This window comes from Sparus aurata, chromosome 10 (assembly GCF_900880675.1).
Source record: "Sparus aurata chromosome 10, fSpaAur1.1, whole genome shotgun sequence".
NCBI classification, from domain to species: Eukaryota; Metazoa; Chordata; class Actinopteri; order Spariformes; family Sparidae; genus Sparus; species Sparus aurata.
The window spans coordinates 16,922,174-16,949,816 of record NC_044196.1 but is presented as its reverse complement, the minus strand read 5'-3'; the positions used below and the strand labels follow the sequence as shown (position 1 = coordinate 16,949,816).

General features: G+C 39.8%; 2 protein-coding genes across 2 annotated transcripts in view; both read left to right on the top strand.

Moving 5' to 3' along the window:
* Window positions 1-318: 318 nt before the first annotated feature.
* On the top strand, window positions 319-4,967 carry LOC115590508 (low affinity immunoglobulin gamma Fc region receptor II-like). The gene is made up of 11 exons (XM_030431897.1): window positions 319-393; window positions 909-1,151; window positions 1,354-1,467; window positions 1,613-1,628; window positions 1,723-1,796; window positions 1,909-1,959; window positions 2,511-2,573; window positions 2,673-2,732; window positions 3,245-3,301; window positions 3,544-3,609; window positions 3,745-4,967. The coding sequence occupies exons 2-11, from the start codon at window positions 917-919 to the stop codon at window positions 3,750-3,752; spliced, it is 744 nt and encodes a 247-aa protein (XP_030287757.1). The 5' UTR covers window positions 319-393; window positions 909-916; the 3' UTR covers window positions 3,753-4,967.
* Window positions 4,968-9,708: 4,741 nt separating this feature from the next.
* The window catches only part of LOC115589409 (uncharacterized), a 47,837-nt gene continuing 29,902 nt past the window's right edge, over window positions 9,709-27,643 (top strand). Inside the window, exons 1-3 of the mRNA XM_030430251.1 lie at window positions 9,709-9,805; window positions 11,166-11,187; window positions 11,373-11,509. Of these exons, the coding sequence (XP_030286111.1) occupies window positions 9,709-9,805; window positions 11,166-11,187; window positions 11,373-11,509 (256 nt within the window). The remainder of the gene's footprint in view (window positions 9,806-11,165; window positions 11,188-11,372; window positions 11,510-27,643) is intronic.

The following is a 27,643-nucleotide window of genomic DNA, read 5'->3' as shown; positions in this document are numbered from 1 at the left end:
TAATTTTAAGAAAATACTGAACATTGTTGCAATAAAAAAGCTAAAGACTATTTGAATTGAGGCATGTTATATCTAAAGATCTCTGTGCTCTGTTTGACCTCTTATCACATGTTGTTTTTCAGATTTTCACTCATCAGCGTCTCTCACAGTGAGTCCTGACAGAGCTCAACACTTCACCTCTGACTCTGTCTCACTGAGCTGTGAGGGAAACTCTACTGAGTGGAGAGTGAAGAGGTTATCACCTGAGGACAGATACCTGTCAGACTGCACCACCTGGAGGACAATGACTGGATCTACATGCAAACTAAAGACGTAACAGGCTCAGTGATGCAGTGTACTGGTGTGAGTCTGGATCAGGAGAGTTCAGCAACACAGTCAACATCACTATACAGAGTATGATTTTATTATATTTTGTTTTTCTTTGACTTATTATTTCAAACATCCCATTGTGTGTTGAGGAGTACAGTACACTGACATGTTAAGAGTTCTGCCCAACACTCTGCTTCATGATCTCTCTGGTAATTAATTGGTTTCACTTAATAACATAGTTAAGTATTTAACTATACTGTGATTTTAACCATGTATAAAAATAGAATATAGATTTGTGGCTGATCTGTTCTTCAGTTTTTAGGTCCATGATCACCATTTAAAGTCCAGTGTGAAGGATTTAGTGACATTTAGCTGTGAGGTTGCAGATTCAGCAGCTGAAAGGGTTCTTGAACAGTAAGACACACAAGGTGTATGAAGATAAAACATCAGATTTTATGATCACTGTTAAATCAATGAGAAAAGTCAAAGAAAAAAAACCCAGTATGTATCTTTTCTCATCTCTCTACATCCACTCATTCTCAAGTTCCTCGACCAGCTGATCTCTGACTGAAACCTCGTATTCTTTGACTGTTTAACAGATAAAAATATGATCCTGCTGAGCCCTGCCCGTCCTGTGACTGAGGGAGATTCTGTTAGTCTGAGCTGCAAATTAAGAAGACAAACATTTGACTCCATTGTGTTTTTCTATCACAATGAGAAACTCATTCAAAGTGACACCAGATGGGAGTTAAATATCTCTGCAGTGTCAAAGTCAGATGAAGGATTCTACAAGTGTCAACACTCAGGACAAGAGTCAGCACAGAGCTGGATGTCAGTTCAGGGTGAGTAGGATTAAAATGTTTCTTCTATTTTCTTTATGTAAACTGTGTTTCTGTCTGAGAAAGAAAGTTTTATTTTGTGTGTATTTGTCTACACTATGGTTTAATGTGACACAACTGTGATATTTATTAAAGCTTTATAAATTCAGTGTTAGAAACATGCTATATAAGTTTATGAACAGTTATTATGTGTTATTTCTTACAGCAGTGTCCAGGCCTGAACACTCTTCATTTCCTGTACTGTTGATTGTTGGGCTGATTTGTGGAATCGTTCTTATTATTCTTCTGCTCCTGTTGTATCGCCACAGACCTTCCAAGGGTGAGACCTTCTTCTTCTGTTATTAGATGTTTTGTGTTTATGTTGAATTGAAATACAGACATATTCTGATCTGATGAGATAGAACAGCAGTACAACAACTCACAATACAAAACCATGTAACAACAAATCGTCATCTTTTTTACAGATACATGCTTCAAGAGGTTGGTGCAAAACTGTTTGTAACATTTTGAACATAACAGCAAGACATTCAATGTTCCTGTTTATTAAATGTTTTGTATTTGCTTCATGTTTTAGGCCGATCCAGTCTGAGAGCTCCAACACAGATCAGAATGAGGCTCAGTGCAATGAATACTCCTCTCCTCTACATGGTAAACATTGAAAATATCCTTATATAAATCAGATATATATGTATGCCATTTTCTTAGTATAATACAATTAAAGAGATGACTCTGACTGTGTCTTGTTCTCTCTGCTCTGTAGGTGATGTCTGTCTGTATGAATCAATCAAACACTCTGAAGACACTGAACATGGTACAGTTTATACCTTTTATTAACATGCATTACAGAAACACCCTGTTAAATTGAAGTGAACAGATTTATGGTTGACAGCACTGAGATCACTTCCATTACTTCAAATGAGTCAGGATCATTGACTGTATATAAAGATGGACGACATGACAGCTCCCCAAAAGTGAAGCCAAAACATCTGGAACTGCTGGTTAGCATTTAGCTCAAAGCATTGCTTTACCTTCAGCCTCAGAGGTGTGTTAGCATCACTTTAGATAATTTCCTTATTATCAGTGTGCGTTGTGAAAATATCACCTTTGATGACACGTGACTATAATTGATGTAGTTACTTTGAAAATGTGTCTTTTTCATCAAGTATCTACATCACTGTGTCTGCAGCACATGTGTCATCATTGTTATCTAGATGTGCCACATGTTCTACTCTGGATCAGATACTGTTTCTGAATCTATTGAGGTTCTGCAGTGAACGTTAGAAATGCAACCACTGCATGATTTAAGAGAACTGATTCCAAGTGATCGATATAAAATCCTGTAACTAAATATGTACATTTCAGTTGCAGGTGGATCCCAGGACGTCACATATTCTTCAATTGAACTTAGACACTTTGGGAAGAAGGGTGAGTACTCTAAATACAGGAAGTAAATAGAAATATCTTTAGTGTAAAAACTATTGATTTATTATTTTTCCGTATGGATTCATGTGATTGTCTTCACAGGGAAGCAACACACACCAGAGGAGAGATCAGTTTACTCTGATGTGAGGACAGGAGCTGCAGGTACAGTCAGTTACAACAGTCATGTTCAAAGTTTGGTTTGAAATGTTGTGTATCATTTTACTGGAGGTGATTATTTGTTGTTATTTGTTGTTAATCTTGGTCACCTTGGGTAAGTATTAAAAACTACCACTAGGTGTCACCAGAGTTGTAAATCTCACACATTTCTCTGACCTTTCACACTTTGGAGTTTTTCTAAGTTTGACTTTTTTATAGACAGAATGTGATTGTTAATTTATGTTTTCTGTAATTCTTTTAAAATATATAAACAACAACAAGATCAACAGAAGACACAGCAGCTGAGGTGTTGTGATGAAAACTCATTTGGAAATATTTAGATTTTCATTTAAACATCAGACGCTGCTGTATTGTCATGAAATTAACAGAGAAGGATCCAAAATGTATTTTATTATTATTCTACCTGTCAATCCATCTGTGTATCCATCCAGCTGTACAGAGCTGTAGTGTATACGTCTGTGCAGCACACAAATATTAAGATCAGCCCTCTGTTTCAGACAACAATCTGCTGTATGCCCAAGTCTTCAGTCACAATACAGGCAAGAAGAAGAAAGGTCAGTAAAGTCTGCATCCACCTGCAGCTGTTATCATCCAACATGTTGGTCTTGGTTTAGCTGTTTGTTGTTACTTATTGTTTTTATGCCTCCTATTTCTTTCAAGTAATGTTTTCTTTATTATATGCATTGTTTCATAACAATTTGTTTTATTTCATACATAATTCAATTCTGTAGAAATGTAAACTCCCACAGTGGAGACGTTAACCCTGACAATGTCCATGTCTGATCTCCATTTATAGGAAGATCAGCTCCTGCAGCAGCAGATGAAACTGTTTATTCTGAAGTCAAACCGGGATCATCTCTCGGTAATAATGCTGCCGTATAATGTCCATACTGTAATGACATCTTCCACAGCTGATTAAATGGATACAAGCCAGAATAACATGTCAGAAAGCATCTTGAGTCACCCAATACTTTTGTTTTTTGTGGTTTTCTTCCAGGTCTGTAAGGAGAGAGGAGAGGAGGAAGACCTACGGTGAACTGATAAGTGTCCTGAGAACAGAACGTTTATTCTGGACCAACACAGTTCCCTTAAATGAGCCGAGGTCACTGCTGACCCCATGTCAGATTGTTACTGACACAAGTTCACTCTCAGGTCACATCATAACTCACACATATTCTCAGGTGTAATAATATGTAGGGTCAAAAGAGAATGTCAGTATGTAAGGTGAGTGATGGCTGTGCAAGGTGAAAAGGTAACCATTATATGTGAGGTTAAAGGTAAAGAACAAAGTTTTTATTACAGCTGACAGCATTTCATTAGACTGCTGTAGAAATATGAGACATGCTCAGTATTCTGTACAGTTCATTTGTTAGCAGATGATGTAAAATAATGGCTTCATATGGATTTTATTATTGTCTCTTTTAGCACAAGACTACTGAAGCAGAATCCCTGTTTTATTTACTCACTTCATACTTTTCATTTTTACAATTCAGTTAGACAACTCACGTTTGAAATGTTTATTGCAAGCGGAACATATTTAGAGTTTGGCGTCTAGGCTCTGACCTCATCACTCCCCGCAGATATGTTTACATGAGATATTGGGGAGTGATGATTAAATATATTCCCTCCTAGACGGAGCCTGCAGGTGGATGCAGGGTCAGTGGTGGGCTGAAAGAGCAGGCGATGATGCTTGTGCGGGGCAACAGCAGCATTGACGAGCCAGAGGGAGAGAAGGGAAATTCATGCAGTTTAAATAACCCGCTCAATAGAGAGGGTGCGTTTGTGAGATGGTCTGGAGAGTGAAGCATGTCACGTGTGTATGTGGCAGTGCAGCTCGAGTTGACTGCCTGAACTAGCTCGCAGGCGTCGCTTCATTTATGTTGTCACCTTTTGTTTGTGTTCAGTTTTTGTGGGAAACATTGAATGCAACTTTGATACAATATGTTTAAGCTTGTGTAGCAGGGTACCAGCTTTAAAGTCAGCGTCTTTGTTAAGTGTTAGATCCAGGATAGACGTCAACACTGACTTTTGATAGAAATAATAATCTGCTATCAAACAACATCTCCTATTGCATGTACAGTATGTATGTTTTCTCTCTGTCATTTTTAAGTTAACTGAGAGGTATTGTGGGTATTTTTTCACCTCAAAGTATCTTATATTCATCGTATTTTAAAACTTTTTGAATATTTTATACGTCAATAAACAGTTTGTTTTCCAGCAGTAAGCTGTCAGTTGTGTTTTTAATTCCTTTTTTGACTGCACAGCCAAACTGCCACAGAGCCCTGTAGCAATGATCATGTCCCTTAATGTCAGTGTGTCTTAAAGTATCTGGATTTACTCGATATGGATGCTGTTTGATGGGTTGTGAATCACCGACATAAACATCACATCACCAGCACTGGACAGCTCCTCTGAGACTTTCCCAACAGCAGACTAACAGACGGTGAGGCAGCTTCAGCACCGGACAGCAACACCATCTGTTCATCCGGGCCTGTGCTGCCTCAAGATTGCCACTAGCTGTCTCCCAAGCCTGACACAGTTTCAGCCTGAAGTTACTGACATATTCCAGCAAACTGTGTTCTGTCCCTTCACACAGCCACTTCTCCCTCAACAGCTTCAAGGGACCACGTACAGTATGGACAAACACCAACTCTGAAGGACCAAACCCAAGAGACTGCTGTACCACTTCCCTAATGGCAAACATCTGCAGGTGAACCCCCTCATCCCAGTCCTTTTAAACTACAGAGAATCAGTGTGTAGCACGGTGAGGTTACTGCACAGTTACACATTCCGAGTTAAGATTTAACAGTGATAGTTTGTTTTAATTTACTGTGAAGTAAGAAGTGTGGCCGGTGTGGTGTTTACATGTCCAGGGGCCCCAGAGCCATTAATCAGCTCTGTGTTTGCGTTAAAGTTTAGCTTGAGGACAAGGCCCCCTATAGAGCAATAAAACTGAATTTATCTCTCATGCCAGATGTTTGTAGCTGACTTAATGTATACATTTCCATATAGGCATGAAGAGATAATCTGGTCAACTTTAGGCTGTAAGTGCTAATCAAATCAATGCATGTCAAACTATTTTATGATAATGCTCTTCTAAGAAAGTGTGAGTGTTGAAACACCTGCAGTGCTCAGCTTTAACATCACAGTGTTGGAATATATTTTTCATGAAGAACTTATTTGCTGCTTTCACTGCACCATCCCTGTCTTTGAAAATGAACCTCGAGTACAAATTCTGATAAAACATCACGGTGTGCTGAGGCTTGCAGACTAGTGGAGAACTGTTTTTATCTCATATCAGACAAACAGAGATTTCTCTTGGTTCTAAATGTGACCATATTTAACACAGGGGGGCGTCAAACCACACTAACTGATACTGACACAATGCATGTGCTCCTTTTTACCTCTGAGACGAGGGCGGCTGTAGTGAAGTCCCAGGATGCCAAGTCAAGGTTACCTGTGAGCCTCATTCTCAAAGAGTTGGAGTTCTCTCTAAGTAATAATAACTCTGTCAACTTCTCATATTTTAAACTTTTCATGTTCTTCGACCCTTTTGCAGCTCATAATGTCCTCCTGCTTTACTCAACACTGAAGAAAAAAAACAAAAAAAAACAGAAGTTGTGAATAACGTCACTGTCTAATTCCTGGTATCTCAGCATCACACCTTTATGTGTGAAAAGGAACTTTAAACATATTTCAGTCATGCTGATGAGAACTGGCTTTGAATGTTGTTCTCACACTAAGACACTCAATTGTAGCAACATAAGACAAAAACAAAGGCATCTCTCTTCACAGATATCTTTACTCCTTTACTCTTTACTCTTTAATCTTATCAGGCTGCAGCTCACAGGCCAGGTTATGTCTTAAAGATTAAATGTTTTGAAACACTGACAGCTAATATAATACTTGGCCTTTTTAGATTAATATCTGAAGACTCCTGACTCTAACTTGTCAACATTTAATTCTTAAACTGAGTCTACTTTCAAGACTTTATAAATTCTTTATTCTGAAGTCAAACAAGAAACAGCTGTTTTACTCTGGTGAGTATTTGCTGATGTAGTATTTGAAACAAAATTGTATTTGTGACATAGTGTACACATAACACAGGCCAATAACAAAACACAGGCAGTGTGGTCGCACAAAGTGTCAGCATTTACTGCATAAAATGCACAAATATACCTGCAATAAAATGTTACTACGTTAGTACTGTAGAGGTGTGTGTCTCCTCACCCCAGCACAGAAACTTTACATGGTCTCACTTTTGGGTGGTTTTGCCACAACGTCACCAACAGGAAGTGGCTGAGCTCAGAGACCAACAGTTCTCATGAACAGAAGTGAGCATGAAGAGAGCAGAAAGCTCCCCTCTGTTCCATTGTCTCTCATTATTCACTACTGTACATTTTCTTTCTGAAATAAGGTCCCATGAGGTCCACCAGAAGGGTCCTGACTACTTTCTGCTTTGAGTTACTGAGTGTAGATTGATGAAGGAAAATAGAATGTAACAGATTTTAGCATAATGCTGCAACATAACAAAATGTGATAAAGGTGGAGGTACCTGAATACTTTCTGACTGCACTGTGTGTACACACAACACACACCCTCACTGAAATACAGCATAACATGTACAGATTAGCTAACAATAAAATGTTAGTGTGATGTAATATGATTAAATCCAATGATCTTGTGTTTTTTGGATGTGAAATAAGGATGAGGAACAAACCTTTGCAAGAGGGATGAACATAACTACTTCACAGTGGACAGGAAATGTAAATGTGTCAAACTATGCTGTGGTCAAAGCCACTGCAGTTCTTTGTGTGAAAGGGAAGAAAGAACAGAGTGAGAACTGCACTCAGACGAGGAAGTTGATGAAAAACTCTGCTCTCACATTTATAAGATAGAGCCGACGGTGTGGGTGCTGGATGTGAAGATGGGGCACACTCTGCTCGGTGTGCTCGGGTTATTCTGTGAGTACATCTGTGACTTTCTATATGATGTTCAGTATTTATATCAGTGTAGTAGTTGTGTACACATGACCTTTGTTGCTGATTTGTCTTGGTTCAGATTGGAGGATTATGTTAAGTATATTACTCAACTAGTTACTTTTGCACTAGTTCTTGTTCACATACCTGGACAATGCATGTACAGTATATTATCTGAGGTATTATGTATATAGCTGTGGAATTACATGTATTGATTATTTTACTCAGCCTCTATATATTGCAGAGTTTTAAATGTGTTTCCCACCTCTGTAGCTGTGTAGCAGAATATCATCACAGAAATGTGTGATACTGTTGATTGATAAACAATAGTTGCCACTGATGAAACTCCACCTGGATTTTGTATTTGATTCTGGTCTAATGAAGTTTGAATCTTTATTTTAGTGCTGAATACACTCCTGTACGGACATGCTGAAGGTGACTAGTTATCTTTTCTATATTGACTGATTATGTTTGTCCTATATATCTCCTACTGTATCACTCTTGATCCCTTGTTTCTGCAGTTGTGTTTTTCCATATATGTTTCATTTTACTCAGTGCACATTATGAAATGACTGGATTAGTGCTCAGTTGTTAAAGGAAGCTACTTGGAAAGTGTAGCTCTGCATGATACCACTGACTTCACACTGGAATAAGTAAGGGATAATGGCCGACGAGGTGTTCATTAACAGAAATGAATCGGACGACGCGCAGCAGAGGTCTTACCATGGTATAAGTTTAGTGACTGTAAAGCTACTTTAGTTTGTGTCACTGAAGCTGTGTAGAAAAAGCTGTTCAAACTGCTTTGTTAGAAAGATCAAATGAACAAAACCTCATTTAAACCCGATACAAAATTATAACAGAATATTATATAAATCACAAAAATGGTGATTTTACTGCTAAAGAGTTCACTTGTTCACAGGTCTTTCTTTTGCAAATTTCTGTGGGGAGAGCTGATGCTGATCCTAATATGAAACTGTAAATTAACCAAAGAGTCTGTTACATATTTAATCATTTTAAGGGCAGAATTATGGAGAAGAAAATCACTCTGATGACGGAAAAGAACCAACAGGTGATACAGTCACTTACAACAGTCTGTCACTCACTGACTCATGTTGGGCAGTGACATGGTGTGTTTGCTGCCTCATGCTGTGTTTCTTGGTATTACCTCTGGGAGCTGCAACAGTCACAAGTTGCCAAATGCTTCACAAACAGATGGCTGACAAATTATAAACCAAACTAAAGTGTCTTTAATAATCTAAGTAGTCGTGAGTCTTTGAAGAGTACAAACCTCCAGAACAGTTTCAATGCTCTTTGGCATAATCTATGTCTGTCTTTAAACTGTATTACTTTTTAGTCTCTATGTGTGAGTAAAATCATTAAAAAAAACACATTTTGTATTGATGTAATATCACTACTACATAACTAGTTTGGGCGGCTGTAGCTCAGCGGGTAGAGCAGGTCGGCTAGTGATCAGAAGTAGCTGGTTCAAATCCTGGCTCCCCCGGGCTGAGCTGAGCTGCATGTCGAAGTGTCCTTGAACAAGATACTGAACCCCAAATTCCTCCTGATGTGCAGTGGGCACCTTGCATGGCAGCCTCTGCCATCAGTGAGGGCCCTGCGATGAGCTGGTGACTTGTCCAGGGTGTACCCTGCCCCCGTCCAGAGACAGCTGGCTCCAGCAACAGCCCCCGCAACCGCTTGATAAAGGGATAAAGAAGTTACAGACAATGACATGTTAGTTGTCAGATAAATCATATGTTCTTTTGAAAATTAATATTAATATTAATAAAACATCTCTTTACCTCTGTTACATAGGTGCTGATGCAGTCCTGGAAGTTCCTGAATTCACTTTGTTTGAAGGAGACTGGGTGACTCTGCGCTGTAAACATCGTACTACAAGTCATACGATGACAGCTACTTTTTTCAAAGATGGATCACCTTCTCTTCAAAACAGAAACCATCAGTCATCTACAACAGGAGAAATGACCATTGATCCAGTGTCAGTGTCAGATGAGGGCTGGTACAAGTGTAAGTTTGCTGATGGGACAGAATCTGAAGAAAGAGAGCTGAGAGTGAAAGGTAAGAAGCTGTCTCACTGAGATGAAAAACATATATTATCGTTTTAAATGCTGCACCAAGAATCCAAATGATATGTCCCAAAAAATCAAATGTGCACATGTTAGCTTTTAGCAGTTTTCAGTTGAACTTCACTGTCATCCAGTGAAGTTTTTTTTTTTTTTTTTTTTTTTTTTACCTCTTCATACTTACAGACTGAAGTGTTCAATTTCAAGCAGATTTTGTAACAAGGGTACAAATCAGTTCATTAAACATTAAGGTTTACATTGTGTAATGTATTCAAAATGTTTCCTGTTTTTCTAAACCAAACAGCACGTACGGCCACACTGACAGCAGACAGGAGAGACATACAAGAGGGGGGCAGAGTGACACTGACATGTTCTGTGGAGGATCCTGCTGGATTTGAATATCAGTGGTTCAGACAGACGTCAGACTATTCTGGAAAAACTCTTCTTCAGACTGAAAATGTTGATCAATCATACAGAGTTATCTCACAAGGAGGCAAATACACCTGCAGAGGATGGAGAAGAGAACCAGATGTCATCACACCTGATAGTAATGAAGTCGTCATTGAGGAAACTGGTGAGTTTAGTATTTTCTATTTATTATTTTCTCACAACCTACGTTCTTTACTTTCTTAAACAATGCTCAAAGTGTGAAGGGAAAGTGATTGTTAGTCATGTTAGTCCAGTACCTCTCACTTTTCTGAAAACAAAGAAATAAAACTGTTTAAATCTCCTTCATCATGTCAACAATGAGCTACTGGTTTGACCTCCTTCACTTTGTTAACAGAAACAAAGATCTGAGGATGCTTCCTTTATGTTGTTCAGTTTTATTCATCAATATCTGGAATTGGGAGATTGTTCATAAGGAAAAGTTTACACAGTACTGCTGCTAATACTGTAGTTGTGAACAAGAGGAAGTGGAGGCTGCTGAGAAAATACACAATCAGCATGTTGTGCTGGGAGTTAAACATTTATGTTATTAATGACAAAATCATGTTTTATTTCAACCAGATTTAAGCAGAACAAACTTTAAATCCTGATGTTGAAAATTTGTTGATGTGTTCATGAAGACCCTTTACCAAACCATTTATGAAAAATGGAGAATGCAACCTGCATGATAAACTAGACATTAGACACAAGACTAACAAAGAATGAAAATGTTCTTCTGTAAATTCAAGGTTTTACCTTCACAAATGTGACATTCAGTAGTGCAGCAGCTAATTCATTAAGAAACCCAGGAAAAGAGAGAGAGGCATGACATGTAAGAGAGCTCCTTGGCCAGGTTTCAACGAATATGTGTCCAGTATTAATATTAATGCAAATTTAAGTCTCACAGTTCAAGTCTTTCTTGTCTGTAGGGGCTGCACTATATAAACTGAAGTAAATCACAGTGACATTAATTTCCTTTTTTACGTCTTTGTTCTAAATCAAACAGCAAACAGACCAAAGGCTGAACTGAGGGCTGATGACAGAGACATTCCTGTAGGGGGCAGTGTGACCCTGACCTGCTCTGTGAACCCATCATCATCTGGTTGGAAATACTTCTGGTACAGAGGAGAGAAAACATCTGAACCTCTGACCTCTCAACTCTCAGCTGGACCAATCAGAGTCTCAGAGGAAGGAGTCTACTGGTGCAGAGGAGGAAGAGGAGAGCCAGTTTACTACACAGAGTACAGTGATTCAATCACTATCTACAAAAAGGGTGAGTTTGACATTTTATATAAATTCACTTTGTATTTGTTGATAAATTAGAAACAAGACATGATGTACATTTAACTTTTTCATTTTTGTTTCCTTTCTGTGAATTCATGTACAAGAACAGTTCCAAACAAGGCTGTTGTGACTCTGCAGCCAAACTGGTCTGAAATATACAGAGGAGAGACGATCACTCTCAGATGTGAGATCAAAGATGGAGGAGACACTGAGTGGGAGTATGAATGGTCTCCAGACAACTTAAACAGACCTTCAACATACAATAATTACAGGATTATCAGTGTTACTAGGGCTCACAGTGGAGAATACAGGTGTAGAGGAAGAAGAGACTCATATTCTTCAACAGAGTGGAGTGATGTCATCAAATTGACAATATCATGTAAGTTGGACTATCTGTCATGATGAAAATGTCATGTTTAATGTTTTAATTGATCTAAATCAAACAGCAGGAAATATTTCTCTCTAGCAGTAATGAAGTCTCTGAAATGAACAGAATAATTAAAAAAAAAAATGTTTTAGCATTTGAACAAAATAACTGAAAAGCAGCCAGTAATCAGAGTTCTGTAGTTTTTTCCATCAGGAACAACAAAAGCATCTCAAATAACTTCCAGGCTGGAATGATGCTGCACTTTAACACTGTTCTCCACAGTAAGAAGGTCCTGGGTGTGAAAGACACATTCAGCCAACTGGTTGAGTTAACTCAGGTTAATCAGCAGTCAGGTTAGTTCAGATGAATCACTTGAGTAGTCTACACTTCCTGTAAGTGATAGTGTCAGTGGTTGTCTGTGTTATGTGTTCACTCTGTGATAGACTGACAGTCTGTCCAGGATGTAACCTCGCTCTCATCAAATGTGAGCTGGGATAATCACCCTGTGAGCCTGCAAAGGATAAGAGGCTACACATCATTGATCATTAAACAGGTGTCTTTCAACAATGAAAAACCACAGTGAAAGTGTTCAACTTGGCTCTTCAACACTTAAACACAAGGTTTTACCTTCACAAATGTAACATTCAGTAGTGCAGCAGCTAATTCATTAAGAAACCCAGGAAAAGAGAGAGAGGCATGACATGTAAGAGAGCTCCTTGGCCAGGTTTAAACTCATATGTGTCCAGTATTTATACATTGATTCAGTGTTAATATTAATGTGAATTTAAGTCTTACAGTTCAAATATTTCTTGTCTGTAGGGGCTGCACTATATAAACTGAAGTAAATCACAGTGACATTAATTTCCTTTTTTATGTCTTTGTTGTAAATCAAACAGCAAACAGACCAAAGGCTGAACTGAGGGCTGATGACAGAGACATTCCTGTAGGGGGCAGTGTGACCCTGACCTGCTCTGTGAACCCATCATCATCTGGTTGGAAATACTTCTGGTACAGAGGAGAGAAAACATCTGAACCTCTGACCTCTCAACTCTCAGCTGGACCAATCAGAGTCTCAGAGGAAGGAGTCTACTGGTGCAGAGGAGGAAGAGGAGAGCCAGTTTACTTTACAGAGTACAGTGATTCAGTCACCATCTACAAAGATGGTGAGTTTGACATTTTATATATATTTAATTTCTATTTGTTGATTGAAGAGAAAAAAGACGATATAGATTTAACTTTTTTTTTCTTTCCTTATTGTGAACTTTTGAACATGAAAAGTCCGAAACAAGGCTGTTGTGACTCTGCAGCCAAACTGGTCTGAAATATACAGAGGAGAGACGATCACTCTCAGATGTGAGATAAAAGGTGGAGGAGACACTGAGTGGGAGTATGAATGGAGAACAACCAGCTCAGAAAAACCTTCAAATCTTAATGAACTCCGTATTAGTTTTGCTTATGTGTCCCTCAGTGGAGTCTACAGGTGTAAGGGCAGAAAGAAAAGTGAAAAGTCTTCAACAGATTGGAGTGATCCCTTCAACCTGACAGTATCAGACAGTAAGTCACATCACATTTCTTTCAAAGAGAAAATTATACAGTTCAGTATGTACTTATTGTGCAGAATATATCTGATCCTCTATCAATACATGTTTTAATTCTGAAAAATCATTTTCCAACAGAACCCCAGTCTGTCCTCACTGTGTCTCCATCATGGCTGAGTGCTGGAGCCTCAGTAACTCTGAACTGCAGTGTTAAAGATCAATCTGCAGGATGGAGGTTCTACTGGTATAAGACTGTTCCTGATCCATCAGACAACTCCTACAGCTATGAGCTGCTACCTGGCAGCAGCAGTGGGACTGAACAGGATTCCTACATTGTTCATGGACAGACACACACAGCAGGATATGTGTGCAGAGCTGGAAGAGGAGATCCAGTGTATCACACTGATTACAGTCAACCTCAGTTTGTCTGGTCTGCAGGTCAGTCTGTTTCTATCTCTTAAGGAACAGATGTTATATCAGCTCTGCTCATCTTTTTGCTAAATGATGATGAACACACAGTAAACAAATAATTCTTTTTCACTGTGATTTTATGATCTATGATTCCTTCCATTTACTTACTTTCATTTGCAAAAAGTACTTTTAGTTTGGATACTCAGCTCTTCTTAATGCTTAGAGTAGTTGTATTCACTTGGTTGTCTGTCATTTAAATTGTACTCAAAATTGTAGCAAGAGACCAAAGTAGAAATCATAATTTGACCAAAATACTGAACTTTGTTGCTACAGAAACAAAAACAAAACTAAAGAATATTTGAATTGTGACATTTCATATCTAAAGATCTCTGTCTCTGTTTGACCTCTTATCACATGTTGTTTTTCAGATCTTCACTCATCAGCGTCTCTCACAGTGAGTCCTGACAGAGCTCAACACTTCACCTCTGACTCTGTCTCACTGAGCTGTGAGGGAAACTCTACTGAGTGGAGAGTGAAGAGGTTATCACCTGAGGACAGATACCTGTCAGACTGCACCACCTGGGGGACAATGACTGGATCTACATGCAAACTAAAGACTTACTGGCTCAGTGATGCAGTGTACTGGTGTGAGTCTGGATCAGGAGAGTTCAGCAACGCAGTCAACATCACTATACAGAGTATGATTTTATCATATTTAGTTTTTCTTTGACTTATTATTTCAAACATCCCATTGTGTGTTGAGGAGTACAGTACACTGACATGTTAAGAGTTCTGCCCAACACTCTGCTTCATGATCTCTCTGGTAATTAATTGTTTTCACTTAATGAACATAGTTAAGTGTTTAATCACACTGTGATTTTAACCATCTATAAATATAGAATATAGATTTTTGGCTGATCAGTTCTTCAGTTTTTAGGTCCATGATCACCATTTAGAGTCCAGTGTGAAAGATTTAGTGACATTTAGCTGTGAGGTTGCAGATTCAGCAGCTGAAAGGGTTCTTGAACAGTAAGACACACAAGGTGTATGAAGATAAAATATATATGTATCTTTTCTCATCTCTCTACATCCACTCATTCTCAAGTTCCTCGACCAGCTGATCTCTGACGGAAACCTTGTATTCTTTGACTGTTTAACAGATAAAAATATGATCCTGCTGAGCCCTGCCCGTCCTGTGACTGAGGGAGATTCTGTTAGTCTGAGCTGCAAATTAAGAAGTCAAACATTTGACTTCATTGTGTTTTTCTATCACAATGAGAAACTCATTCAAAATGACACCAGATGGGAGTTAAATATCTCTGCAGTGTCAAAGTCAGATGAAGGATTCTACAAATGTCAACACTCAGGACAAGAGTCAGCACAGAGCTGGATGTCAGTTCAGGGTGAGTAGGATTAAAATGATTGCTGCATTTTCTTTTTGATGTGAACTGTTTCTGTGTGTGAAATACATTCAGCTGAAGACTGAACTCATTTCAAAGTAGTTTTAGTTTCAGACACCTTCACCTGTTGGATTCCGTTGACTCTGATATTAATTAAAGCACTTTGTAAAGTCAGTTTTACAAACATGTTATATAAGTTTATTAATAGTTAATATTTACTATTTTTACAGCAGTGTCATGGCCTGAAAGCTCTTCAGTTCCTGTTCTGTTGATTGTTGGGCTGGTTTGTGGAATCGTTCTTGTTATTCCTCTGCTCGTTTTGTTTCTCTACAGAGCGTCCAATGGTGAGACCTTCTTCTTCTGTTATTAGATGATTTTGAATTATTCAGATAGACACACATACTCTGATCTCATGAGATAGAGCAGCAGTATAACAACCATCCAACAACAAATGTCTCTTTTCACAGATTCATGTTTTGTCAGGTCGGTGCAACACTCTCTCATCTCATGTTGAACATAACATCAACACATTTTATGTTTCTATTTAAATGTATTGTATCTGATACGTGTTGTAGACCAGTCCAGTCTGAGAGCGCCAACACAGAACATGTGGACTCTGAGAATGATCATTACTCCACTCTCCTCCATGGTAAGTAGTTAAACTAATATCATAAGTCTAATCTTATATACTTATACAGTTGAGTCCAAAAGTCTGAGACCATTGAAAATCTCTAATATTGTCACGTAAACCTGGAAATAATCAGAAAGTGCTAAGAAAGTGTGAGTCTGAGCATCAAATCATTTCCAGACTCCAGGTTCCTAAAGGAGCAGTGCATGTAACAATATAAACTCTAAAACACTTCACAGAAACTGGATCAGTTGTATCCAAAGCACGATCAGACAGACCCAACCCGACCACACTGTGGGAGAAGGATGTCGTACATACCCTGTATAAAGGTTAGGCCTGATAAGGTATGGATGAGGGCATAGTGACGTCTGATCTATGAGTTTATATCTCTCATGGTCTTTGCAAACTCAGCAGTTAGAAGCTGCTGTAGAAATGTCAACTAAACAGATCTCTGACAAACCAAGTCTGCTGTTTATGTAAACTCATAGGATGGATAATTCCACATCACACACTATCAGAAGATCAATAAATCAAGCTTCGTTCCCTGAAAGATAGAAAAGCAACTTCATTACAGATACAGAATTTGATAAATACACACACAAGAATCCAATCAGGTGAAGTCTGACAAAGGAAAGCTGTCTTGTAGTCGTCTCGAGGACGATCAGCTGTTCTTAAACCACTTCTTAGTTAGTGAAACGAGACAAAAGACTGGAGGTGGGTGAATAAATACCAGAATTCTTAAAGAATTAACTTTAACTCAAATAAGCTGTAAATGTTAAGCTGCAATTATCTATAAAAAAAATATTATTACATTTAAAAACAAATGCAAAGAAGAACTGTTGCCTGGTCTCAGTCTTTTTGAGCCTATAAACACATTTCAAATGATAAAAACAATCTGAGGTCTCACAGGATTGATGTGTTGTAAACAGTTAAACTGATTAAACTAACCTTGTCTTGATATTTATTTCTCTGTAGGTGATGTTTGTCTCTATGAAACAATCAGAGGCTGTCAAGAAGCTGAACATGGTACAGTTTATACCTTTTTATTTAACATGGAGCTGTTAAAAATACTAGAATAAGACAATTAACTGTAAATGATTAATTGAAAATCCTTTAAGTTTAAAACATATTTACAGTTTAAATGATTCCAATAATCTCAAATATTATTTTATTCATCATAAAAACACTGCTAAGAGTCAATTCTTTATTGGGAGAGTGATTGGGGGGGGAAAGACAGAGGTGACAGGGGGAAGGGAGAAATGGGTGAGAGAAAGACAGGGAGAGAGGGGGAGGGAGAGAGAAGGGGTAAGAAAGAGAGAGGAGGGGGAGAAAGGGAGAATTGAATTTTAACAGTACTTTATTAAAAGTTCAATATATTATAGATTCATAGAATCCAAATCATCTCAGTACACGTCCAAAGAACAGCTCTTCATCAACAACACTGCAGAGCACATGTTTATAACACCACACACTGGAAAACTTTTCCAGATCTTTTATCATTCTATAATAATTCAAATCTATTTTTAAATGGGCTTTCAACATTTTTACAAACACGAAAACAGCATCATCATCCACAGCTGTCTCTATTCTGTTTCTTCTGCTCAGATACACGGCCATCTTTGCACTCCCCACAATGAAATGTAGAAGCTGGCATTTGTCTTTTTTCTTCTGAGAATACCTGTAGCCCAGAATGAACATCTGTTTTGAAAAGAACTCCCCAAATAGTCCGAAAATATGTTCCAACATCGCAAACACAGGCAGCAGTCGACAACACTCCATGAAACAATGAAAAACAGTCTCACCATGAGGACAAAATGGACAGACATGACCCACATCAGAGTTAATGACAGACACAAATGCATTCACAGCAATGATACCATGTAAAACCCTCCACTGCAGGTCAGCAGCTCTTCTGATCAATGGTGGTTTGTACAGCGCTCTCCATTCAGGTCCAACACCATCACTCAGGCCTAAGTGAGCTCTCCATGGAGTGTCAGTTCTACCATTCAGTTTGTCCCTCTGCAAAACTCTGACAAACATTTTATACACTCATTTTCTATTTGCATCCTGAAAAGATAATTCAGAGGGACTCCCACTATTTAAGAGCGATCCTGTACAGTCCCTGAAGTCTGGGGAAATGCTCACCGAAGGGAAAACGTCGTTCTCATCAGGTTTCATAAAGCCGCCACAATACTGCCGTAACAAAGCCCGCTCACTGTCTGTGAGAGCTTCTCTCCATCTGCTGAGCAACACAGAGACACTTCCAGTTGATTTCACCTGTAAGCGGAAAGCAAGAGGAGTTGCATTGTCCATGTTTGCACCTGCAAGCTGAACTACATGTCCCAGAGTCACCACATTAGACAGACAGATCTGCCTGTGCATAGTGGATCCCACCTGACAGCCTGGACTGAAACGGGTCCCACAGACTACTGGTTCTTGGAGCAGCCAGTACACTGAGCTGTGGTGTCCCAGCCTCTTCTTCTTTAAAAAACTCCACACCTTAAACAGTCCACGATAAAAAAAACAGGTAATTCCTTTATGTTCTGCTGCTTTAAATCCATTAGAAACAAAGATCTGTTGAGTCCAAGTCCACCTAACCTATTTAAAGTGGTGCAAGCCAGCGGCCTCCACACTAAATCAGCAGGGCCACACAGAAACCTCTGTAAGAAGTGGAACCTGAAAGTAGCCCCCCTGCTGCTCAGGTGGATCAGGCCCTGTCCTCCTTCATTCCTTGGCAGATACAGCACACTCTGAGGCACCCAGTGTAGTTTGTCCCAAAAGAAATCCACAAAGAGAGCCTGGATCTTTGACAGCAGATCAGGTGGGGGATCAACACATGACAGGCGATGCCATAAAGTGGACGATACTAAATTGTTGATAGTGAGAACTCGACCTCTGTATGACATTTTTGTTTTAATCCATCTCCACCTCGCAAGACGACCTTTCACTTTTTTGAGAACATTCTCCCAGTTATTAAGAACAAATGAAGGATCACCTAAAAACACTCCTAAATATTTCAGCCCCCCCGTCTTCCAGATCAACCCTCCAGGCAAACTGAGCTTTTTCTCCACTCCACCAACACTGAGAGCTTCACTTCTGTCCCAGTTGACTTTGGCTGAAGATATTGAGCCGAACTGAACCACATCTCTTACCAATACATCAGTATCCTGCTGGCTGTCTACCAGGATGACCACGTCATCTGCATAGGCTGACAACTTTAAAGGTGCATTGCAACCTGGAATAGCCAGTCCCTGAAGGTCAGCTATAAGTTTGTGCAACAAAGGCTCAGTTGCTGAGGAGTATAACATGCTGGAGAGGGCGCAGCCTTGTCTAACTCCCCTCTGAACCTGAAACAGAGCACTCAAACCACCATTTATCTTCAAGATGCTCTGAAAGTCACAATATAAAACCTTTATCTTATCAATAAAACCAGGACTAATACCAAAGGAACTCAGTGTAAGCCATAAATATTCATGTTCAACATGATCAAAAGCTTTTTCTTGATCAATCGATATGATGCCAGCTTTGAGGCCAAACAGTTTACTGATCTCTAAAACGTCACGAATCAAAATGATATTATCAGAAATCAGGCTGCCTGGGACACAGCAGGTCTGATCACACTGAATCACTTGTTCCATTACTCTGCTCAGCCTGGTCGCCAACACCTTGGAAAGGAGCTTATAGTCGGAGCAGAGCAGCGACACAGGCCTCCAGTTTTTAATGAGCTGCAGGTCACCTTTCTTAGGCAGTAAGGTCAGGACCGCTCTCCTACAACTCAGCGGCAGCCAACCTCCACTGAGACTGTCACTCAGTACTGAAAGCAGATCCCGCCCCACGACCGACCAGAAAGACTTCTAAAAGTCAACAGGTAAACCGTCTATTCCTGGAGCTTTTCCACTCTGCATGCTCTGCAGAGCAGCATAGAGCTCATCAGAGGAGAGAGCTGCTTCCAGCTCTACATGACTCTGCTGCTCAACCTGAGGAAGTCCAGTGTAGAAACTGTGACACGCTGCCTGCTCCTTTCTATGCTCACATTTAAACAGCTCACTGTAAAAGCTGACAGCATATTTTGGGATTTCAGTGTGATCAGTCAGCACCTGCCCAGTGTCAGACCTTAAGCTATGAATGAACCTCTTCTGTCCATTCTTAAGTTCCAGACCGAAGAAGAAATGTAATGGAACATCCATCTGAGCTACATTTTGAAAGCGGGACCTAACCAGAGCCCCCCGAGCTGAGACACCCAGCAAGTTGGCTAAAAGAGACTTTTTTACTTTCAGTGTCTCAGTCTGGTTCTGATCTCCGGTGGCTTCAGCTAGGTCTCGGAGTTCCTCCACTTCAGACTCTAGAGCCCTTACTGAACTTATCAAGGTCCTTGTGACATTCTGAGCGTACTGCTGACAAAATTGCCTAATTTGGTCTTTACCAAAGTCCCACCACTGTTGTAAAGACACAAACTCAGATTTCAAACTTTGGTGGTTTTCACAAAAAAAGACAAAAGTTTCTTTGAAGTTTTTATCCTCCAGTAAGGCAGTGTTGAAATGCCAGTAGGCACTATTGGGTTTTACACATTTTATAAAAACAGAAGCTGTCACAAGTGAGTGATCAGAGAAGCCAACAGGGCTGATAACACAACTTTTAAATACATTAAAATGATATTTAAAACAATGAAAACGATCGAGTCTGGCCATAGACAGTGAGTTCTCCTTAGCATGTGTATTCCTCTTTATTACATTTCTCACTCACTTCATTTAAAACACCCAGAAACACGACTCTCTCCACTCCCACAACTGGAGCATAAATATTAATGAACACCATTTTTATGTTTTCACACACTGCTCTTACTTTCAACAGACGGTCTTTAATAACTTCTTCAGTTTCTACAGACTGAGGAAGAAAATGTCTAGAAAAAAATAATTCCCACCCCACAACTGCTACTAGTTTTGTGGCTTAAGAAGGTTTCACCGGTCCACTCTGTTCTCCAGTCAGTCTGGTTTTCAGGAGTACTGTGTGTCTCCTGCACCAAAATAACATCCAGCTTTTTGAGAGAACACAGCTTGAAAAGAGACGCCGTTTTCCCATCATCCCTTGCTCCATTTATATTCAAGCTGCTTATTCTTATGCCTCCCATAGGATAGAAAAATAAAGGGTGAAACAAAAAAGAGTGAACAAAACAGGCAAAAAAAAGAATAACTATTTAACTCATTCATCATCATCCAACTGCTTTTTGACCTTTTGAAGCAGTTTGTTCAGGCGGTAAGTCTCCTGGTCAGTGAAAGCTTTCTCCCCCAGAACTCCAATGTTTCTCTTAATAGCCTTCACTGAATCAATGAACAGTTGTAGATCAGGAAACACTTTCTCAACTTTAACATTCCTGGCTCCTTTAGTGTTTTGCAAACACTTCTTAATACTCATTAAAGAGTAACCACTCCTGCTGTTAGCCCACGTCTGTGAGGAAGCTACAGACTCATCATCACTCTCCTCATCAGCTTCACTTTCACCTGACTGCAGACAGACACTTTCTTCACTTTCCCAGAAGGCTGACAAGCATCACTGCTCACTTTTCTCTTCATATTGTCTTTAAGAGAATGTTCATCTATCGGCATTTCACCTTCCTCCTCCAGCCCACATTTTGCCTCCGTAGTTTCAGTGTGTGTGTCGACTGTGTTACTGTTTCTACTGTCAGTGTGTGACTGATCAGTATCCTCCACAGCAGCACTTGAACCAACAGGAACCAGACTAGCTGTACCTGAATTGACAGATCCTAGATCAGCAGCATCTCGATGCCAACAGCACTTGAAGCACCAGCCTGTGAACCACCAGAACCTGAGCCAGCATCCCCTTGATGCTCAGTCTGTTGTGTGTTCTGTGTGTCTTGTTGTTCTGGACCTGCTGCTGCAGTCTCATTATTTGCACCAGCATCGTTTTTCTGTGGACAGGTCCGGATGAGGTGACCCTCCACTCCACAGCCAAAGCACTTCATCCTCTCAGAAGACGCATAAACAATATCATCAAAATCATCTACTCTGAATTTCAACATCAAGTGTAACTCTTCAGTGTTGTTTTTCAGAATCATAAAGACCTGCCTTCTGAAGGAGACAGCATGTTTCAGGTGTGGAGATTTACAGCCCAGAGGAATCAGTTTGACTGGAGACATTAACTGTCTGTGTCTCGCTAGTTCTCTCTTCAACATTTCATCACTAATGAACGGAGGAACTTTGGACAGAATGATCTTTTTGGCTGGATTAACCAGCGGCACCACCTGAACAAAGGTGTCCTGGATCACTACACCTCGTTCAACAACCGTGCTTACTTTATCAATACTGTCCAAAAAATAACGACTCCATTGTTCATCCTTGATGCAGACTTTATACCGTCCTAACCGACTATTTCTCCGATTGCTAAACTGCAATCCTCCACAGAGCAATTAACAGTCGGACAAAGTTTGACTCCGTGTCTGCGTGTGAGCGTCTCCAGCCCCACGCTTCCAACTCCGTGAGTCGGCATAACTTCCAGCCGAAGCCGGTCGTTACCGCTCCGCTAAAACTAGAACACAAAATACAACTGCAGTACAAAAACTGACAAACAAACAAGCAAATATGCAAATAAACACACAAATAAACGTACAAAAGATGGAAGCACACTCACTTGCTGAACTGGGAGGAGAGAGGGAGAGACAATGGTTATCACATTATTGATCATAAAAACACTGCTAAGAGTCAATTCTGTATTGGGAGAGTGGCAGGGAGAGAAAAACAGAGGGGGAGGGTGGAAGAGAGAGAAGGTTGAGAGGAGCATAGGGAGAGAGGGGGAGAGAAAGAGAGAGGGGGAGAGAAGGTTGTTGAGAGAGAGATTGGAGGGAGAGAGAACCAGGGAAGAAAAGAGGGGGGGGGGAGAGAAAGAGAGGGAGAGGGTGAGACAATGGTTATGGGGGATAGGGAGGGGGTCGAGAAGAGAAAGAGAGAGGGGAGTGAAGGGGGGAGAAAGATAGGAAGAGAGGGGGAGGGAGAGAGAAGGGGCAAGAGAGAGGACAGTTTCATAAATCAACCTGAATCTCTTTTTTTGTTTACTTTGCTTTTTCTTTCAGGCCAATAAAGAAATCTGCACCAACTAAACCAATGGAACGGACGACAACATGAAAACTACATCTGTGTACTTTGACAGCTTTTATGGAATCACTGTGTGCAGCTGTGTTGTCCAAATAACAAACAGTATTCTGTAAAGTAAGATAGAAAAATAGAGAATAACAGAGTCAATCAGTTTCAGCTGAAAGGTCAGCGCTCTTCACATCAGGGCGTTCTGGCTGAGTCTGACAAAGAGCTACAGAGAAAGTCTCAGTTTATAGAATACTATGATAATAAGACACAAAGGGAGGTTCAGAGCAGAAGATGAGACGCGGTTGAAAACACCTCAGTACCTACGGTGAACTGATAAGTGTCCTGAGAACAGAACGTTTATTCTGGACCAACACAGTTCCTTTAAATGAGCCGAGGTCACTGCTGACCACACGTCAGATTGTTACTGACACAAGTTCACGCTCAGGTCACATCATAACTCACACATATTCTCAGGTGTAATAATATGTAAGGTCAAAAGAGAATGTCAGTATGTAAGGTGAGCGATGGCTATGCAAGGTGAAAAGGTAACCATTATATGTGAGGTTAAAGGTAAAGAACAAAGTTTTTATTACAGCTGACAACATTTCATTAGACTGCTGTAGAAATATGAGACATGCTCAGTATTCTGTACAGTTCATTTGTTAGCAGATGATGTAAAATAATGGCTTCATATGGATTTTATTATTGTCTCTTTTAGCACAAGACTACTGAAGCAGAATCCCTGTTTTATTTACTCACTTCATCATTACTTTTCATTTTTACAGTTATGTTGTCACCTTTTGTTTTTGTTCAGTTTTTGTAGGAAACATTGAATGCAACTTTGATACAATATGTTTGAGCTTGTGTAGCAGGGTACAAGCTTTAAAGTCAGCGTCTTTGTTAAGTGTTAGATCCAGGATAGACATCAACACTGACTTTTGATATAAGTAATAATCTGCTATCAAACAACATCTCCTATTGCATGTACAGTATGTATGTTTTCTCTCTGTCATTTTTAAGTTAACTGAGAGGTATTGTGTGTATTTTTTCACCTCAAATTATCTTATATTCATCGCATTTTAAAATCTTTTTAATATTTTCTACATCAATAAACAGTTTGTTTTCCAGCAGTAAGCTGTCAGTTGTGTTTTTAATTCCTTTTTTGACTGCACAGCCAAACTGCCACAGAGCCCTGTAGCAATGATCATGTCCCTTAATGTCAGTGTGTCTTAAAGTGTTTGTCTTTTTCATCCAAACATCCTGCTGGTTCTATGTAACTTGTACACATGTACACTGTGTACCTTCAGTGAGAGGGTAGGATCACAGCGTTACATACATGTTGACTTCAACATACAAGATTTCAACACACAACATTGTTATGACGTAATGAGTTCTGTTTGTAGTCAGCAGCTACATTACATCTGAGAGTTTGTTACACACCTGAGATTTACGTCAGTGTTGTTGCACTCATAAACTGTGGGGAGGTGCCAAATCATACACAATTCCAATTTCTACATAATGTAACTTTAATTTGTATTTTATCTCATGGTTTCAAGTTTTGTTGTTTCCTGTTTTATTTTGAAGTTCTGCCTCATGTGTCCTGTTTTAACTTTAACCAAGCTCAGCTGCTCCACGTGTTCAACACATGACTCCGAACAGACCACAAGCTCATCGAGATAGGCTGCACAGAAAGGCAAACCAGAGAAGACAACATTCATCAGACTTTGAAACGCATGACCTGCAAGAAGACCTGATCTGAACTGACTTCTTGCATAGACTGCAACGTTTATCTGGATGTGGCGGCTGTGGCTCAGTGGGTAGATCTAGTGATCGGAAGGTCACCAGTTCGAATTCCGGCTCCCCCTAGTTGCATGTCGAAGTGTCCTTGAGCAAGATCCTGAACTCCAAATTGCTCATGATGAGCAGTTGGCGCCTTGCATGGCAGCCTCTGTCATCAGTGTATCAATGTGTGTGTGAATGGGTGAATGTGGCATGTATTAGACTGGAAAAGCGCTATAAAAATGCAGACCATTTATATACTCGATATGGATGCTGTTTGACGAGTTGTGATCACAGACATCAACATCACGTCACTTCAGCACCGGACAGCGACACCATCTGGCAAACACCAATTCTCAAGGACCAAGAGACTCCTGTACCACTTCCCTAATGGCAAACATCTGCAGGTGAACCCCGTCATCCCAGTCCTTTTAAACTCCAGACAACCAGTCTTTAATGTCTGGTGAAGCACTGAGCTGTACAGAAAGTCTTCTTCTTCTTAAAGGATGGTAATACAGTGTAGAGCCCTGCGTGGGACTCTTTTCTTCATCCCGCTCCTGCCCGCTCCGCTGAATTTCTGACCATTACCGCCCGCACCCGCAATGTGTATGTCCACTCCTGCCCGCACCTGCAAAACTCTGAGAATTTATGCCCGCACAATAATAGAGATGCATTGATTTTGTGTCTTCTCCTGTCCCGCAGGAGAAAACTATTAATGAGAAGGCTACTAATAAAGAGACTCATGGGGTTGTTTGTTTCGTTTCCCTGGGCTGCGTGTCTTTTGAGGCACTGGTCAGTAATTGCGCTCCTATTTAGTTGTTTTCATTTAGTTTTTAATGAAATAAAGGCTGTTTCATTTTCTATTCTCCTCCTCTGTATTTTATTTATTTTTCTACCTTTATATAATCACGCAGTGATTGAGGTTTAATGTCTCTTTTCTAAGACAGACCTGAATAAGAAACAATAATGAGAACACAATCAGCAGATAGAAAACGGTACACAATAAATTTAAATATCACTTTGTTTTATCAAAACTTTGCACCGTCACACAATTGAGAAGCTTTTCCAAATGTCAGACTTGCCTTGCTTATTTTTTCTGTTGTAGAGACCTTTTTTAGCTTTTTTTCTACTTCATTTGTTGACTCCGTCATCCTGTCGCTCCCGCAGTGTTTGTTTTAGCTGCCCGTTCCCGCCCGCAGCAAAGTTCAAACCGCCCACTCCCGCGAGATGTGGGTTGGGTCCCGCGGGACCAGGCAGGACCCAATCCCAATGCAGCCCTCTAATACAGTGTACCGATGTGACTTTACCAGGTAGCAATGATAAGGAGATGTGATTTAAGTTAAGACAGAGACAGGTCAATGAAGTGTTTAAAGTTTATTTTAAATGAACATCATCAGGTTGATGAGTAAGTCAGTCAGTGTACTTGATAGACTCCAGTCACTGTGCAGGTAAAATAAAAGCTTTTTCTACAGATCACCACAGGGAGGCGTCAAACTACACTACCTGATACTGACACAATGCAATACTTGGCCTTTTTAGATTAATATCTGAAGACACCTGACTGATAATCTATTCTAACTTGTCAACATTTAATTCTTTAACTGAATAAAACACCACTTTCAAAACTTCCTTATTGTGAAGTCAAACAAGAAACAGCTGTTTTACTCTGGTGAGTATTTCCTGATGTAGTATTTGAAACAAAATTGTATTTGTGACATAGTGTACACATAACACAGGCAATGTGGATGCACAAAGTGTCAGCATTTACTGCATAAAATGCACAAATATACCTGCAATAAGATGTTAGTACGTGATACTACACAATTTAAAGACAGTACTGTAGACAATAGTGTCTCCTCCCCACCCAGCACAGAATCTTTACATGGTCTCACTTTAAGGTGGTTTTGCCACAACTTCAGCCACAGGAAGTGGCTGAGCTCGGGGACCAACAGTTCTCATGAACAGAAGTGAGCATGAAGAGAGCAGAAAGCTCCCCTCTGTTCCATTGTCTCTCACCAGTCACTACTACTTTGACATCATGAGTTACTGAGCGTAGATTGATGAGGGAAAATAGAATGTAACAGATTTTAGCATAATGCTGCAACATAACAAAATGTGATAAAGGTGGAGGTACCTGAATACTTTCTGACTGCACTGTGTGGACACACAACACACACCCTCACTAAAATACAGCATAACATGTACAGATTAGTTAACAATAAAATGTTAGTGTGATGTAATATGATTAAATCCGATGATCTTGTGTTTTTTGGATGTGAAATAAGGATGAGGAACAAACCTTTGCAAGAGAGATGAACATAATTATTCACAGTGGACAGGAAATGTAAACGTGTCAAAGTGTGCTGTGGTCAAAGCCACTGCAGTTCTCTGTGTGAAAGGTAAGAACAGAGTGAGAACTGCACTCAGACGAGGAAGTTGATGAAAAACTCTGTACTCACATTTGTAAGATAGTGCCGACAGTGTGGGTGCTGGATGTGAAGATGGGGCACACTCTGCTCGGTGTGCTCGGGTTATTCTGTGAGTACATCTGTGAATTTCTATGTGATGTTCAGTATTTATATCAGTGTAGTAGTTGTAGACACATGACCTTTGTTGCTGATTTGTCTTGGTTCAGATTGGAGGATTATGTTAAGTAGGATCATCAGTATATCAAAGAGAAACATGGGATAGTGCCTGTCGACTACAGCTGCACAGGTGTTGTTGAAAACAATAAGAAATGGTCAGATGGGCTGCAGCAGTTTCTTGAAATAAAACATCAGTTTAAGCTGAGTGACATGACAGCTGACAGATGATCCATGCATTGTCACATACCTGGACAATGCATGTACAGTATATGATGTAATTATGTATATAGCTGTGGAATTACATGTACTGCTTATTTTACT

Coding starts and splice junctions, on each gene's coding strand:
- LOC115590508 (XM_030431897.1), top strand. CDS start 917: ATGATCCTGCTGAGCCCTGCCCGTCCTGTGACTGAGGGAGATTCTGTT. Junction 1,152..1,353: donor GAGCTGGATGTCAGTTCAGG/GTGAGTAGGATT, acceptor TATTTCTTACAG/CAGTGTCCAGGCCTGAACAC. Junction 2,574..2,672: donor TAGACACTTTGGGAAGAAGG/GTGAGTACTCTA, acceptor TTGTCTTCACAG/GGAAGCAACACACACCAGAG.